The sequence below is a fragment of the Pyricularia pennisetigena genome, chromosome 2 (assembly GCF_004337985.1).
Source record: "Pyricularia pennisetigena strain Br36 chromosome 2, whole genome shotgun sequence".
In the NCBI taxonomy this organism is placed as follows: domain Eukaryota; kingdom Fungi; phylum Ascomycota; class Sordariomycetes; order Magnaporthales; family Pyriculariaceae; genus Pyricularia; species Pyricularia pennisetigena.
In genome coordinates, this window is record NC_043741.1 from 1848607 (window position 1) to 1865733 (window position 17127).

A 17127-nucleotide genomic window follows, 5' to 3' on the forward strand; every position below is an offset into this window, starting at 1 on the left:
AAGCTCATCTCGCACAGTAGCGAACCCGCTCAAGATATTTCCCACCATGAATTTGCGAACAGCCACCGGCTCTGCCTCGAGCATTCTCCTGCTACTCTCGTCCATCCACGGCGCTGCTGCCGAGCTGCCCTTAGTGACTGATTCCAAATGTGGTTGCTACGTCACCAACGGCAGCAATTCAGCTTTTTACACTACCCACCGCTTCTATGACTTTCGATCCTTGTCGCAATATGTCGGATCCGGAGTACCTGACGTACCGGGCAGCTCCCCTCGGGCAGCCTCCAACGCTTCGATGACGAGCGGCTACTTCAACACCTCGACCTTCACAGACGACTGGTCCATCATGACTTGGAACAACAGCGCATCTCTGGGAGACGATGCCTCGATTCTGATGGTCAACTCCCCCACCAACATCTTTGTCGAGAAGAACAACGACACGGATGCTGATAGCGATACGTACTTGACAATGCGCACAGCGCGCCATGAGGACTTCCAGTCGGCATCGGAAATCGAATCCAACTCGGATCGGTACAGGTTCGTGTCGATGCGCATGTTGGCTCGCACCACGGGGGCACCTGGTGCGTGCACAGCCCTCTTCACCTACCGCAGCGCCAATGACTACGCAGACGTCCAGGAGGCCGACATTGAGATCTTGACAAAGGACCCTACAGACAAGATCATGTACACCAACCAGCCGTCCTACGTCAAGGTTGGAAATGACACCCAGAACATCCCGGAATCCAACATCAACGGCACAGCCCCCGTGGACTGGACCCAGTGGTCGGTTCACAGGCTCGATTGGACACCATCGAGGACAACTTGGTATGTCGACGGCCGGCAGGTTGCCTCAATCTCGTTCCAGACACCTCGCGATGCCAGCCGCATCATGCTGAACTCATGGAGCAACGGCGGCGACTGGACCGGTGTGATGGGCATTGGCAAGCAGGCTCGCATGCAAATCAAGTGGCTCGAGATGGTTTACAACCAGACCAGCCCCGAGACCAGCAGAATGCGGCCTCGGGACCACTCAGGTAACGGCGGCAGAGGAAGTGGCAATAGCAACCCCGGTCGCTACTCGGACTCAGGCTCCACCGAGGGATTGAGCGACGGCAAGTGCAGGACAGTCTGCAGTATCGACGAGACCAGCCAAAGGGGTATGGCAGCCGTTGTGGCCGATGGTGGCGCCGCCGCTATCAAGGTAGCCGCCTGGATCCCGATCACTGTGGCCTTGGCTGCTACACTGGCAGCTTCTATGTTTTAGGCGGAGAAGCCTATCGTTCTGGCCCGAAGTCCAGTATTGGAACTAAGAATTCACCGTTATTCACCGCAGCTTTAGACGCACGAAGCCGTCAAGCTCTTTTCGTACATAGAGTATATAGATAGACATGACCTAATTTGAGAACATATATTGCGGTATTCGAAGTGTCAAAGTTCTTGCGCCTCTGAATAAAAACCATAGTTAGGAATAGAGGCCGTGATGGACGACGTCTCCGCGACAGACGCGGCCATGCAAACGATGCCCGAAACCCATAAGACCCTTTGTTTTTTTTCACGCCCGGAATCAAATCGCCCGTGACTTTATGCAGTGCCCTGCACAACCCCACGTTGTACCTGTCACCGTGTTCTTGATTGCAGTGTGGTGGATCTAGAACGCGCGCCTGCAGGAATAAGAAAGGCTGACGGATTTCCAGATTAGGGATTGCGCCGGCGCTTGGCAAGAGGCTTATGTTGAGCAAAAGCGGCACAGCAGAACCGCAGCGACGGATACGAGGTTTGCTTGCTGGTAGGGCCGCAGCGAAAGGGGTGTGATGAAGAGAAGACGAATAGAAGCGAGTTGGAGAATCCACAAATGCCAAGATGCAAGGGACGAAGAAGAATAAAAAAAAGAAATAACAATCGTGCTAGCCTTACCCGTCATATGAACTTGAAAAGGGTATGGAGGATAATATAAGGCGACTGATTGACTTGTTCCTCCCCCTTTCCAGGCCGCAATTTCCCTTTTGCTCATGATTGCCCGATTTCACAACAGTAATTCATTTTAATAAATTCCGACATTCTTTTTACAGATACAAACCCCCCGCTGCCGGTTGTGAAAAGAGAAAAAGAAGAAGAAAAAAAAATCACGGTCAGAAAACAGGGTGAAAACATGGTGCGAACTTCCACATACGCCATCGCCCTTCTGGGCAGCGTCGTGGCCATGACGGCTGCGCAAAGGACCCAAGAGGAGCTGGACAAGCTTAACGCCGTCGGCAGATGCATCGTATGTTGAAAAACAATAACTCTTCTGTTTGCGTCGAGTACGATATGCCAAAAGAAAAAAAGAAAAAAAAAAGCAATACAATGTTGACATGCGCCCACTCGCCCTTTTCAACAGAACAAGTGCTTCGACAAGAGCTTCGCGCCAGGCTCGTGCACAAACGACCCGGCATGCACATGCAACCAGGAGAAGATGCGCAACGACTACATGTGCTGCGAGGTCAAGGAGTGCGCCAACATCAACGAGGTCGCTACAGAGCGGGTCGCTGGTAAATTTTTCTTTCTTTTTCTTCTTCTTCTTCTCTCTCTGCCTGCGCAATAGAATTCAAAACAGGATGACACTACCCGGTGGATGACCAAATCACAAGAGCCGCGCTAACCCCTTCCACGTTTTCTATTTTTACCCCAAATAAAAGAGCATCTGGAGAGGACATGGCAGGCCTGCGGGCCGCTCGAGCACAACCGGCCGTTTGACAAGCCCGACGTGGAAAAGCTGTGCGGCGTGAGCCTCAAGGTGTCGTCCTCGTCCTCGCCCTCGTCCACCGCTGCTCCGATCGGCAGCTCTACCATCGCTTCTTCGCCATCAAGCACCGCCGCCGCCCAGACGACCGGCACCTCTGCTCCGGCCGGTGCTTCCACGAGCGCCTCGTCTCCGGGATCGACCGGCGCCGCCGCCGCAGTGAGGGGGAGCTTTGTGCTGCCTGGATTGGCCGCCGTTGTTGCGGGATTGGGCCTGGCTCTCTGCTGAGCAGAAACTTGACATCTCGGGCGTGTTGGCATTGGTCTGGGGATGGGGAAACAAAAAAAGTATTACAAACCTAGAGCGCTCTCCTTGCTTCGCCTCTACGATTGCTTTGCATGTTTGCAGCCCCTCGTCGAAGAGGTCACTATCGACATAGAAGACGAGCTGGCTGGGTATGCACAACCGCGCTGGAGACGCAGTTCATATAATATCAACTTTTAATGTATTTTTTTTTTATTTTTGTTGTCGATTTATATGTTTAAATCTTTTTACTTGTGAAAGCTTGACGGTGTTTCTTCCCACTGCTCTATCCTGAAACCAAATCACTGGTAGGGAAGCTGGTCTCTTTATCCAAGGCTTCAACCGTGCTCTCGGGGGCAGGAAGCGGTCTTTTCCGAGACCCATCTTCTTGCTTGCCGTTGCTGCTGCTCTTGTTCTCTTTCGTCTTCTTCATGGTCACGGCGCCCTTGGCTGCCGCCTCCGACGGCAACGGCCGCACGATCGGCTGGACGACCCACCAGGGACGCCTGCACTTCTTAACCGTTGCGAAGGAGCTCTCCGGATCATCCTCGGGTTCGACAACACCACCGGCCGCCGATTTTTCTGATTCGCCGTTGGTCGCCCCTGTTGCGGCGGTAGAGACGCTCGAGTCCTTGGTATCCGCCTGGGGTTGTGGCTTGGTCGTTATCCTGGTCAAGGGCTCGTCCTCGAAGCTCTTGCCGTCGGTGCGCTCGTACTCAATCATACCCTGCGCCACCTTGCGTTCGACCATGTCCAACACGCGCTCTAGGTAGTTGATATGGCCATCCCCGAGCCTACTCCTGGCCACAGCATCCCGCACGTCTGTGTGCTTTGTGATGAAGTGGCGCAGCATGTGAAACAGGTGCGCCTTGACCGCGATATAATTGGGTGATGGATTCTTGTCCTTCTTGCCGATCCCTGTTTCGGCCGCTTCCATCTTCTTCTTGAGATTCTTCCTCCGCTTCTTGCGAGCCGGCTGGCCCTCTTCGTTTTCTTCCGCGTCCGCGGGAGCTTCTTCTGTCCCGCCTCCCTGAGCAGCCTGCGGCGCTGCTTGTGATTCCGCCGGCTGGTTGATCCACGTCTCATCCTCGCCCACCACAAACAATGGCCTGCGCACTGGTGGCTCCTTATCCTCGACGTACTTGTGCAGGATGTCCAAGTAGCGGCGCATCACGGCATCCACGCGGAAACCGCCGAGACCATCTCTGCCGCGCCAGTACTCCCTCCCTTCCTCGCCAACCGGTGGCTCGGGCGCGAAGATTGTCGGGTCGCTCAGGTTGCCCTCGGCCGACATGATGGCGTCGGCACCCGTCGCCTCCAGACACCGCTCCAGATCGCCGCGCTGCAGGATGTTGCCGTTTGCAAAGATGACTGTCTCGGGCGGGAGATTGTCGCGCAGGTAGCGGATGGCGCTCCAGTCCGCCAAGCCCGTCAGGTGGCCCTTTTGCTCCCGCCTGCGGCCGTGGACGGTGAGGATGCTGGCTCCGGCATCAAGCACATTGCGCGCATAGGCCAGCGTGGCCTCCAGGGTGTCGAGGATGCGAATCTTCGCAGTCACCGGGATGGACAACCCCTCGTGCAGCTGCCGGATCAGCTTGTGTATCAGTTCCTGGTCCTCTTGAAGGAAGGCGCCGTAGTGACCCTTCCTTGCGATTCCTTGGGGACAGCCGAGGTTGAGATCGACAGCATCGCAGTACGGGGCGACATGCTTGGCTGCTTCCAGCAGCGCAGCCGGGTCGTTTGCGCAAAATTGTACGAATAGGGGTCGGTCGATCGCGGGGTTGCCGTCAAGCCACGGGGTTGGCTGCGCGTCTGGCGAAGCGGGATCGCTACGCATCGGTTGGAAGTGCGAGTCTCGGTAGGACGCGTTCTCGCCGAATAGGCGCGCGTGGAACATTGGAGTGTATGCTAGGACTTTGGAGCGTTGAGACTCTGGCATGAAGGACCGAGTGAGCATCCGCCAAGCCTATAACGATCCAAATCCAGCAGAGAGAGTCAGCCTCAAGCACACGATCTATGGCAGGCCTGCCATCCGCTTTGCCTTGCTGACATTCCCGAACCACCAGATTCAACTCACGAATTCGGACTGATCCACCATAGGCGCCACGACAAACTTTGGGCTTCCAATGCTCTCATAAAAGGCGCGACCATGAAGCTTTGGTTTGACCCCGGAGGTCGCGCCATTGGACTCGGAGCCGGGCATACTGGTGACAGTAGCTGTTGTGGTCATTGTCCTAGCCAAAGACAAAAAGCTCGGGGCCGGACAGCGCCGGACCGCAAGGCGGACGAGTAGCTGCGCCACTTTGACGGTCAGGTTTTGAATATTCAAATCAAGGGTTGGGGTATCATTCCATGTGCATGGTGAGGTCTCTGTTTTGGAAATGAGGCTGGCATGTACATACGATGTTCAAAACTACTAGGATGAAGGTACCTGGTTTGGGCAAGGCAGGCAAAAGGCAAGGTAAGTTGTTGTAGCCGTGCACTGGTGGGGTTTCAGCCGCACGAGACAAAAAAAAAAAAAAAAAAAAATTGTAAAAAAAAAAAAAAAAAAATTGTAATAGATTAGATGCCAAGCCACAAGGCTGCATGAGCCGAGTCATTTTGTCATTGGCTTTCATACTCCAACAGATTGAGATTGGATTGCAGCTGTAAAATGACGTAATGGCAGGGCGCAAAAGGCCGACTCGTCAGCGGTACAACTAATTACAGTAAGTCCTTAACTTGGGGTAAATAGATATCCGCAAGCGACATCCATCTCACGGTATAATCTGGGCAAGGATCGCAAGACTAACTACAGCTTTAGATTTTCGCCACGGTTCAAGGTCCTGGCTAGGAAGCTATGTTTCATTCTTATTAAATCTGCCCATGCAGGCCGGCGTCCCCTTTGGGTAAAGTGACAAAAACGAGTATCAATCCTCGTACCTTGCGGCTCCAACGGTCCGACGTCGACTGGCTAAAGTCGTGCATGAAGAGCCCAGTCCGACCTAGACCCTTCTGAATCTTGTGCGCAACAACGCCAGCCAGTACTTGACACTGAATGGCAGTTTCTCTCTTTTTTTTTCTTTTTTTTTGGTTTCTTTTTTTAATCCAGTCCTCACAGTCCGATCCTGCCTCGGCTGGACAAAGAGTAGTTGTGGGGAATGTCGGGAGGGAGATTACTCGATAGCCACCCAGCGTCATTCCCGCTCAGTCTTATCAAAATTAACATCGCCGCCCCGGGCACAAGGAACCTAGATAATCTGAGGCTTGGCAACCCACACGCAATTTGTCTGACTTAGGGGTGCTTTGCCAACATCCCTGTAGCGCTTATCACAAAATGGGGTATGCAATTCATCAACGTACATGCTTAGTAGGTGGTATCCTGCTGCACAGCACTAGATCGCTAATTATTGAGCAGACGAAGACGTTCATCGCAAACAATCTGGTCTGTCTATTTTCGTCGCTTCGATCGCCAGGTGACTATATTTGAAATGAAAGAAACAAAAACCACTTCCTTTGTGAAATTGTGAGCACGCTCGCCCCAAAAAAATAAAAAAATAAAAAAAATAAAAAAATAATGCAAGAAACTAGAAAGAAAGAGAAAGAGGAAAAATGGATAAACAAAATCTCAAAACAGCCACTGAGAATCTTTTGAACCATATTGAACTTGATTTCCGAGTTGGTTGCTGGCCACACACACACACACTCGACTCTTATAACCTCCCACGTGCTCGCTTGCTGTGCCGATGTATGGGGAAATTGAATGAAAAATTAGGATGCTTGCAAAAAGCAAAAGGAATCCGAGACTGCCACTCGAGAAATAAGTATCAACAGAGATGATAGGAAAATGGAAAAAGACCAAACTATGCCCAGAATTCTAACAAGCCACCGTAAATGCTGTCCTTGAACCAGCAATGTATGACAAACAGAGGACCGCCCCCGCTAGTGCCCACTTTGGCAAGAGAGTCAGTCCCTTGCCAAAGTGCTAAAGTCCCTCGCGTCCCATTGATGCTCATCCAGGGGCATCGCAAAAGCCCTCGAGCTTTCCTCCAAACTCTCATCACCTGCCAGGCTGTCTGTCGACTATACGTAGCGGGGCCCATGCCTGCCCAGCTTCAGCTGTGCGGCTGTCTGAAGCCAACTCGACACCTCCGGTGGTGAGACAGATTACCTCGACAAAGAAAAGACGCCCTGACACCATACTATGCTGTCCAGAAAGTAAACGCCATGGAAATGTAACACGTGCAAATACAACACAGGGGACGCCATAGAGAACGAACCCCCGCGCGAAATGAAAAGAGACTGCCACATTAATGTGTCATCGTATCTCCGAGGAGCGTATCATCAGAAGAAGTGCGTGTAGATCTTCGAGTTCTCATGAACCTCCATCTCCTAAAATCCCATGAGCGATTAATAAAACATTCCCGGCCGCAAGGGTTTGCCATAAGCAAGGGAGATTCTTACCATCTTGAAGGAGTTGAGCTCCTCCTTAATTTGCTGGGCCAGCATGGGCGTGAGACGATTGCATGTAGCAATCTCTCCGCGGCGGTCATACTCCTGAGGTGGCCAAGTGTCGTAAAATACAATGCGCGGGCTAAAGGTTGCGTTCCTCCTCAGGGTGCTAGTGGGCGTGGCACCTTGAGGAGTGACTGGGGCACTCTTAGTGTCCTGGCGGAGCCTAAGTGCAGTCATAAAGTAATCTTCGCTTCCGATTGCTACCGATCCCGCCCGCTTATGTGCCTGTACGTCGTCATTAGGCGTGCTCGGTGCACTGGAGTTTGGCGAATCGCTCATTGGCGGGACACCCGGCAAACCATTGCCCCGGGGTGGACTGGGGGAGCCTCGGCCTTTTAAACCATCACTGTTAGCAACACTTTGCAGAGCTTGACACGATCTGAATCAAATGGCTTACGTTTGAGGATTCCCTTGGTGCGCACAGAAGCGAGCGCCTCAGCACGCTCCTTGTCGCCGCCGATGATGCTTCTGCGCGAGCTAGGCTGGTCGCCAATTTGGACACCAAGGTGATCAGGTATCGCCCCGTCAACTTTTGATGCATCGATTGAGTTTCGCTCTAACCGCGGGAAGCCAACGCCTCCACCAGCCTGGTCGCGGGGATTGGGCGTCACATTGACCTTCTCCCGCTCCGCCTCCGCCGTGATCATCGAGACCTCTGCTTGGCCGGCTTGAGGAACCCGTGAGTCCGTCATGGGAGCGCCAATCATCGACTTGGGTCGGAAAAGTCCGACAAGAGAGCGGCCTCCCTTCTTCATCCCACGTCCCATCTTGCGAATCATAATCGAAGCTGATGACGCCGTCGACGAGATGGAAAGGTTGTCGGTCGAGTTGGAAAAGATTTTGGCACCTGCATAAATGTTGCTTCCGATACCCGCCTCCTCTTGCTGCTGAGCAATCCTGGCCTGTTCGGCATCGTACACGGTATCAGACGGAGGTTCCTTGTGTAACTTTGTCGAAGGAGTGCTAGTCTGACTAGCCTGGCTGGCTTCGTGTTCGTCGGCAGCCTTCTTGAAGTCGGCAGCACTTCCGAATGAGAATGCGCGTCGGAGGCGCGAGGTTTTGCTTTTGGACCTCCCCGTATTCTTGCTAATGGCGGCCAATCTCTGGACTGCCGGGCTGTCGCCTGATTGAGCCTGGGCGGGCGGCTCATTTTTTGATGTTGTTCGGTTCGAAGCATCGCCCTTCGCATCGATGGCGCCAGCGTCCGACTCTAAATCCATAGTCACCGGCTTAGACAATGGAGACGGATTGTTGACCGTCTTTGAAGCATCGGATGAAGAACCTCGAGGGGGGATGGTGACGACCTTGAGAGGATCCGAGTTGGCTGATTGATCGGCGGCAGAGGTGTTAGACCCGGCGGGGTTGGCTGTGGGGGTGCCGGGGTTGCGGTTGGCTGACTGACGGATGAGGAAGGCGAGCGTTTTGTTAGCGAATGGCGCACAGCTGAGGTCTTTTAACAGCCCCTTGTTTCATTGGACAGAGCATGCAATGTGACAAGGATAAATGTAATGAAGGGGCGGCGGGTGCCAAGCATAGTAGATCAAGGCTTTGTTGGTGCAACTCACCGACGGAATGGAACCATTGCTACGGTTGGAATTTAGGCTTTCGCTACTGCCATTGCTCGAAGGCAGACTGGCAACGTTGGCTTTGCTTCCATGGCTGCCGTTTGAAGCAGTCAAACGGCTCTGTGACGGGAACAAATCAGCACCCTTCTGACCAGCCAATTCTCCAGACTGGCCAGCACCTTGAGGGGTAAAGGGTCGACGATATTCGGCAGAATCCAGTGCAGGCATGCTGCGACGTCTGAGACGCTTTTGCTCGTCCGGAAGCTGCTGACGGTACAACTGCAAGTCATCTGTCGAGGAACCCGTCGTCGAGCTGTAGAAACTGTTCGGTCGGCTGGTGTTCGACGGAGTTCTGTTCCTTGGGACAGCAAGCCTCTGGTCGCCAAACTGTGGGGGAGTTAGTGGTTGTCTACCTGCACTTCCGGGAGGACCGTCCACATTTCGAGGGGCCGGCCTCCTGTAGCGTTCGGGGGAGAGTCGAACCGGGGTCGCCTGTGTGAAGGTCACCTGGGTTGCGGTTGCTGTCGTAGCGCCAATGAGGTGAGCCGACTGGGGTCTTGGAGCCGAAGGATACCTTCGACCGCCGACAGCGGGCAGGCTGGAATCATCCCTCGAGCCAGCGCCATACTCTCCATAGGAACTGCTGGGCAGATTGGTCATTGAAACACTACCAGGATACCGACCGCGTTGTTGAGAACCAGAGCCTCCGAAAGTCCGCATCGTAGGGACCGCCGGAGATGATGCGGTTCTGTATGCCGCAGGATTTTGCCATTGGTTGTTCGAGTGGAGAGTCGGGGTGGTGGTGAACGCATACGGCTGTATCGGTCCAGCATTCATCCGATAGACTGGTTGGCCACCCGACCCGCCATAGTAACTGTTTCGTTGCGGCTGATTCCCTCCATACGGTTGGTTCTGCCCTTGTATCCCTGACGCCGAGCCCGGGCGTGTGTGAAGCATGGTGACAGATCCGGACTGCTGAGGATATGATTGCACCAAGGCAGCCATAGCGGGACACACGAGTGTCTAGTTCAACACCAAATGTTGTGGGCAAAGACAGAGGTTACCCGGGTTGAAAAAAAAAATCCGGATTTCGATGGGTAAAACGAGCGGCGAGTTTCCCTTCGAGCGGAAAGGAAGCGGGAGTGCAAGGAATACAAGGCTGTTGGCACCAAGTGAGTTGGTTAGCAGAGATCACGGTTGGCTTTTGAATCTCAGAATTGACCAGACGCAGGGTGATGTGCCAGTACAAGACTTGCGAGTCAGGGCAATACATTAATAGGCAGGCTGACGCTTCCGGCCGGGTTTGACTTGCCAATTATAAAGCCAATCAGGTCGCCAGGGTTTCTCTCGCTGGGAAAACAAACAAGCAAAGGTGATCTAAATCAGAGTTGGACTGCCGAGCAAATGAAAAAGCAGACAGATAGGCGATGTGGTGCAGTAACCCTCCAGCATACAAAAGGGCGAGTCCTTGAAGTCAATGGGAGAAACGAATGTTTGAACGAGCAAAACGCAAAGGGACGCCTGCGGCCAACTGAGAAAGATAGAATTAACGAGTGTTTGGTGTCCAGGGAGCTGCTCACTTTTACCGTGAACGTCGACCCATGTGAAGCAGTATGTTGCTACGCCGAGTTCTTTCTTTTCTTCTTTTTTTCGTTGTTGTTGTTGTTTCTGCCTCGAGTTGTAGTTGGATATTGCCACGGTACACGAGGCGGTAGTGAAAGGCTCGGATCGCTTGGGATTCTAATTCGATCTTCGGAGGTAAAAACAAGATAGAACAACGGCGGAATAGGGACGAGCGCAGGTACAGTACGCAAAGATGCTGCAGAGGCTTTGGTGGCAAGATGTCGAGATGGAATCGGACGGAGCAGGCAGGACTTTTGTCGGATCGTACAGTAGATTGTTTTGTCCCGAGACAGGAACACGGCACGGAAAGCGTTCCTAGAAATGCACGTCTGGCGGCCTGCGGACCACCAACCACCAAAGAGGCCCAAAGGAAAAGAAGAGAGACAAAATAAAGTCGGGAAGGAGAAAAAAGAAAACAGAAAACCAAAGACACTCAAGGAACGGGGCGGTAGAAAACGAAAGACAACAAAAAAGACACTGGAAGCAACTAATGTGTGATGCCGAGCTCCAATTGTCGATTTGCCCAAAACAAAACAAAATAAAAATGAAATAAAACAAATCGTGAACGATGGGCAGGAAGGAAGATACGGGAATAGGGGCAAGGGCAGTGGAAGGTGAGGAGAGGGGCAGAAAGGAAAGGAGATACCAGGAAGCCGGTCAGATTGCTGGAAGCGGAAGTTGAGATGAAAAGCTCCAGAAGGTGATGTTCTCACCAAGTGGAAATTCTGCCACGAGAGGGTTCAACTTTGCTTGGAATACCCACAGTTGTGCTGGGGGCAGGTAATTGCTTGATTGGCCAGGGTCCTGTCTCCCTCGGGCCTTTTTTCCCCTCTCTTTCGCTGTCTGTCTCTTTCTTTCTTTCTTCTCCCTGCAGCAATGGAACTGAATGGTACAGTACAAAGAATGCTACGGCGCAACCTTCACTCTCGGGAGGGAGGAAAAGCTCCTCCAAGAGAGAAAAATAATAATAAAAATAATAATAATATGCCAGCTCGCGCGTTGCACCCAGAAACACGATGATTACAGGGCACACCCCTCCCCAGATGGGCTTGACGGCCGGCGGTCGACGCTAATAACCAGCTCACGCATTGCAGGTCAGTTCGCCGCCTGTTGGCGGGCACACTATAGAGTACGCCCGTTTTTTTTTTTTTTTTTGTCTGCTTTTTTTCTGATCGGGATTGGGGCCAGCCGGGGGTGTCTGGAGGGCTCCCCCTTGCTGGCACCACACTTGGGTGGAACATCGATTATTTTGAAAATGGCATCCTGTTCCTTGGGTGGACTAAACGCTCAGGTAGCCCCGACCATGGTTTGCCAGGTACCTGTACCGGATATGAACGTCTCAGCCATACCAAAAGTACTCCCAAAACAACATCGCCTCACTACGCCCCTCCGTTGGAATTCCCCACCCCATCTCGCATTATCAAGCAAATGTCCACCAGGCTCGTTTCCCCAGGGCGCGAGCCGGGCTATGATTGGAGCGAGGAGATTCGAGGAGATTCACGCTGTCGCGATTTCGCTCCGCTGCACCCCGACAAACTCGAGGGTAGCCTGCCCACCTCCCGGCGGGTCATGCATTGAAATGCAAACAAAACACAAACAGAAAAGCCAACCTTACGTGGTACCGCACATACGTAGTAATAAGGCAAGACTGTGTGATGTGCAGGGGTGGTGGGGGTGCACGGGGCAGAAGAAAAAGGAGTGATGGAGAAGCGGCCGGATAGATTGCATATTTGTTTGTTTTGTCCCGAACGCGCCATGTATAGGACTCTGGAAACATATTCTATTACCTGACAAAGTGTCTTTGACCAATGCTACGCTGATCAATCACTCAAAGTGCCGACCCCTACGTAATAACTCGACCAAAGCTACTCAAACTACTGGAAACCAATTCATTCACCTGAAGTTTCTACTTGTGGAGCTGCAATCGTCCGGCGAGCGTTTTTTTTTTTTTTTTTCCCCGCTAGGTAAGTAGGGACGGTTCAACGACGTGAGGCTCCATGCCATTCTGCCCCTGAGTCCGTGCCGTTTGACAAGAAGCACGCTTACCTAGGTGCTTGCCAAGCCACTGGGGGGACTCGAGAGTGACGCATGTGCATTTTACAGTGCTATGCAGTAATTATTATTAATTACTTGAGCCTTTACATTAGGTACACTACATGCAAAGCATTAGTTAAATAGATGTTCAAATTGCCCACCAGTTCATACACATTACGTGTACAAAGCAAGCAGTTGCATTTATGCTTGTTTGTCTAAAGTGGTCAAGGAAAGCATGAGAAACACAAGCAATAAGAAGAAAGTCTCTCTGCTTTACTTTTTTTTTTGTTTTTTTGTTCTTGAAGTGGAAATGCAGCACACACCAGCTTCCCCGAGCCTACCGCCTTCCCAAGATAGCAATTGATCTGTAGCCGTACAGTATGGTAGTATTCTACAATAAGGTATTGTGTTGGTTTCGTGAAGTGCATGACAGCTGCGCCGCTTGCTTAAACAAAAAAAAAAAAAAAAAAAACACACCTACCTAGAGTACATACGACGTGAAATGGAGCTGAGCGTTTGTGTTTAGTGGTGGTAGGTGTGGACATTTGGCAGGCGTGTCGAGGATGTGTGACTTTGTGTCCTGCCCGTGCTGTTTTTTTCTATTATCCTCTCATATTTTGCAGTTGATGACATGATTCGTATTCTCCGCATCAGACGGTCTCTGTTTGGTAAGGTGCCACCCATCGATCATCACTCGGACGGGACGCTTCAAAACAACAAAGCCGATCACTGCCCTGCAACATGCCAACTTTTTTCCAAATCAGCCGCCTCGCGCAGAGATGCTTGTCAAAACTTGAGATGAAAGGGATGGTTGATATTATTAATGAAATTACAATTCGCCCCGGATTTTTATTTCGATCATGAGGTAAATCGCCACCCAAGCTGGGAAGACAACAAGGAAAAGATAACCCATGGAAAGATGGAGAGAAACGACTGAGAAAAGAAAAAAAAAAAAAAAAAAAAAGACCCTACCAGGACGTGGGCCACCAGAGTCCATCAAGGGTCTGCAACCGGTAAGGCCCCTCATCCTTGCTCTTCGTCCGATCTCTGTTGCCTTTTACGCGGCATGTCTTCAATTTTCTACTCATCTCGTAATTATTGGATTTTGGCTTTTCGCAGAATGCCACCACTAGTTTGGCTCTGACCTCTGACGCATCTCTCTCTGCTTTCTTCTTTTTTTGGCAGATTAGTTGGTGTGCATTGCCTCGCCAAATGATACCACTAAGCAATCCATATTGGGAGATCATCTTCTCGATGTGGCTCCTCTGCTCTCAGATGGAATCTTCCATTTCCCTTGCTCGGCAAAGATTGGGATTAGACGTTTATGCGGAACCCAACATCCACATCCCACATACACATACGGATACACGTCGAGAACTGAAAGAAGCAACCTTGTCAAATGTTGTCACAAGTAAAGTAGGAGAAAGCCGCCGACGCTGACAAGCTTGACCATGCCTAACTGTACCCTCCTTTGGGTCACTTGATGTTGCTTTTGGATGTACTTGTTGTCGATCTTATTTGGGGTTCGGAGCCGCAGCTGAGATGTTGCTTTCTCGGTTCAACGGGTTGATCGGTACTTTACCTACCCGCCTGCAAAACCTACAGATATTCCATATGAGAATCTTACCTATTTTGATACAAGTCGGTACCGTACTAATTTATGCTGTAGCAAAAGTCTGTCCTATTAAGAACAAATGCAAGCCCACCGTTCAGTCTGATACATGATTTACTCTGAACGCGGCGCGTCTCTGTTGCCAAAACAGAGCTAAAGAGAAAAGCAACTTTATTTCTTGGGTGGGGTGCCTGGTTTAACCTGCAAGCCTGGTTACGGCTGGCATGCTGTGGACTTGGTGAGGCGGCCAATCCGACAAGGCCTTGCACGCCATCGTTTTCCCGTTCCGCCATGCATGCAATGGCGTCGTCAGGTAATAACCATGTACTTTTTTACTCCCTTCCTACATGACGGTGGCCCAATTAGCGAGCAATGCTCAGTGTGCGTGTGTGTGATCTCCACGGCACTACTGTAATGTATAGCCATTAATCAAAATGTACATTTACTCCGTAGTCGGATTACTTTTGTTTCCCGGTATTCAAACCCATGACGACGAAACCTTTTATTTCACGCAAGTTGATTGCGTTTGCCCATATTCCCAGCTTGTCCCCGGAGTTGTAATTTTTGTCACTTTTTTTTTTTTTTCCTGGCAAAGCGACATGGCACTTACGAGATTTAGAGGCTGTGCTATTTTGCTCGTGCGACGTCAGCTGCAATGTTTTTTTCGCGTCCGAACGCAACGCTAATCTAGACAAGCCAGACAGGCGGGTATGTAAGGTAGATTGGTAGGTAGGCAAGCAAAGCAGCAAAAGGCACGGTACCTTGGCATCCCCCAAAGATCCGATCTCGCCTGGCTCCGGCTTTTTGTTAGTCAGGTGCAAAGAAAAGAGCATGCAAACTGGTCTAGACATGGCCCAATGGTGTGGCGTCCCGTCGGCCTCACCGCCGATGTCTCTGGGACCCCCCATCCTTTTTTTATTTTTATTTTTTTTTTTATCTTTGGTCGATCGGTCGCCCGAACCAAGAAATGAAGAGCAAACACAAGGCGATAATGAGGATTGAGACGTAGCATTGGCTCTGGGATTAGTTAGCGAGTGGATTAGATTATAATAGTTAGTACTCTACTGCAAATAGTAACTAAGTTCTTTCTGTTGCTTGTTGGGGAGGTTTTTTTCTCTCAGATGTTACAATGAACCAAGGCGCTGGTGCATCTTGCAGCTTCCACCCTCCACTCGAAAGCGGAGCTGTACCATTCTTTTCTTCTCTTTTTTCCGAGCTCGTAATCGTCAGGGTGTTGACCTGCATGCAACACTCTCACTGTGCAGTAGTTCCCCTCCCTATAGCATCGTCCAATCACCTCTCACAGATGTTGATAAAGACGTCTGGGAGATATCGTCGTTAGGGATAGCCGCCATGCATGGACAAGAATAAATAAAGAGCCCTTACAGGTCATTTCCCTGCCCATTCGCCCTGCTTTTTGACAAGTTTCTAAAGAAAACGGTCCCGGAATCGGGACTGCTCGGGACGATGGTCGGAGGTTACCGTTCGGGCGCAGTCAACCTGGAACAAATCAATGCATTGTTATTTAAGGGAACAGTTTTGTGTTGCAAGGAAAAAAAAAAAAAAAAAACCGCCACCGCACAAATTTATTTCGGTATCGGCACCAAACATGTAGAAACCCACATTACGCCATATAGCGAATAAGTCAGAAAAAGAAACCTATCCGACAAAAACAAACAGAGAGAAAACTACCCATTGGCCCTCAACCAGCATGATGCCCCCCCCTCGAGACCCTCCCCGGGGAATGCCCCCGGAGCGGGCGAGCGGGGAGCAAAGTTTCGCCCGCCGATACTATGATATGGGGGTGGCACCATGTCCGGATATCGGTTGTTAACAGGAAAAGAAATCCTCCTTTCCTCTTTTATCTTCCAATCATTCAAAATCGGGGCACGACTCGCCATGGAGACCGTATGATACTGAAAAGGGTTTCACAACTTTCCTGCGGTGAAATGCCGAAGACATATAGGTCTACGAACCCGGGGTCTCAGCTAATGTAGATAGACATATCCGGTTGCAAAAGACAAAGGATAGCAAAGAAGAAACAAGAAGCAAAAGGAAGCACTGTAGAGATCCCGGGCCGAGAAACACACGATGCATCATGACCCGGGCTGTGTTTAGCTGCTATTATATCACATGCTAATTCACCCAATCACAACTCTAAAAAGGGGGTTCAACAAAATCAAAAGACCCCACGCCGAGGAAGTTCGCCTCCATATCTTCCGTCATCCTAAACTATGCGAAAAAGTTTTCATGCAAGGGATAACTGACTGTACTGGATGCATCATTCTTCCGTGTATCTGGTGTGTTATGATGAACGAGCCGGCGGCGGTAAGCGCTCCATTAGTGTGCTGACCGATGAGAGGGGGGGCGCAGTTTAAACGAACACACAGGCTGAACACGAGCAAATATTTTTGGGGATCGTTGGTGCCGGAACCCATTTTTTTTCGGCATAGTACATAAGTTTAGAGAGAGAGGGGGAAAAAAAAGGGACAAGAGCAGAAAAAATCTTCTAGCCTTGCATCATCTCTTTCACCCTGCAGCAACTGGCGTTGATTCTGATCGGTGGTTCGGCCAATCGAGACGCCGACACCAATATCAGTAGTATAATCGTATCCGAGTTTCCCTCCAGATTGGGGGCATGTACCACGCCCGTTCAGCAGCAGTTCATCCAGACCACCCTCTCGTTCTTTACCCCCCACGCACCACATGAGTAGAAAAGAAGGAGGGGGGTTAGGGAACCAACCGAGCCGACCATTTGCTTGTTTTTTTTTCTTTTTCTT

The 17127-nt window shown here is 51.1% G+C and overlaps 6 protein-coding genes across 6 annotated transcripts; 4 read left to right on the plus strand and 2 right to left on the minus strand.

Moving 5' to 3' along the window:
* Positions 1 to 46: 46 nt before the first annotated feature.
* Positions 47 to 1261, plus strand: PpBr36_00491 (uncharacterized protein; the record flags this gene model as incomplete). The annotated part of the gene is made up of 1 exon (XM_029887684.1): positions 47 to 1261. The coding sequence occupies one exon, from the start codon at positions 47 to 49 to the stop codon at positions 1259 to 1261; it is 1215 nt and encodes a 404-aa protein (XP_029752143.1).
* An 885-nt stretch (positions 1262 to 2146) lies between these two features.
* Positions 2147 to 3004, plus strand: PpBr36_00492 (uncharacterized protein; the record flags this gene model as incomplete). The annotated part of the gene is made up of 3 exons (XM_029887685.1): positions 2147 to 2260; positions 2375 to 2525; positions 2673 to 3004. 3 exons carry the CDS (start codon positions 2147 to 2149, stop codon positions 3002 to 3004), a joined length of 597 nt encoding a protein of 198 aa, XP_029752146.1.
* A 301-nt stretch (positions 3005 to 3305) lies between these two features.
* Positions 3306 to 5249, minus strand: PpBr36_00493 (uncharacterized protein; the record flags this gene model as incomplete). Its single annotated transcript, XM_029887686.1, has 2 exons — positions 3306 to 4985; positions 5097 to 5249. 2 exons carry the CDS (start codon positions 5247 to 5249, stop codon positions 3306 to 3308), a joined length of 1833 nt encoding a protein of 610 aa, XP_029752145.1.
* A 2093-nt stretch (positions 5250 to 7342) lies between these two features.
* Positions 7343 to 10083, minus strand: PpBr36_00494 (uncharacterized protein; the record flags this gene model as incomplete). The annotated part of the gene is made up of 4 exons (XM_029887687.1): positions 7343 to 7390; positions 7463 to 7845; positions 7911 to 8910; positions 9079 to 10083. The coding sequence occupies 4 exons, from the start codon at positions 10081 to 10083 to the stop codon at positions 7343 to 7345; spliced, it is 2436 nt and encodes an 811-aa protein (XP_029752140.1).
* An 811-nt stretch (positions 10084 to 10894) lies between these two features.
* PpBr36_00495 (uncharacterized protein) lies at positions 10895 to 11020 on the plus strand (the record flags this gene model as incomplete). Its single annotated transcript, XM_029887688.1, has 1 exon — positions 10895 to 11020. The coding sequence occupies one exon, from the start codon at positions 10895 to 10897 to the stop codon at positions 11018 to 11020; it is 126 nt and encodes a 41-aa protein (XP_029752139.1).
* A 5637-nt stretch (positions 11021 to 16657) lies between these two features.
* PpBr36_00496 (uncharacterized protein) lies at positions 16658 to 17061 on the plus strand (the record flags this gene model as incomplete). The annotated part of the gene is made up of 2 exons (XM_029887689.1): positions 16658 to 16675; positions 16861 to 17061. The coding sequence occupies 2 exons, from the start codon at positions 16658 to 16660 to the stop codon at positions 17059 to 17061; spliced, it is 219 nt and encodes a 72-aa protein (XP_029752142.1).
* Positions 17062 to 17127: the final 66 nt, after the last annotated feature.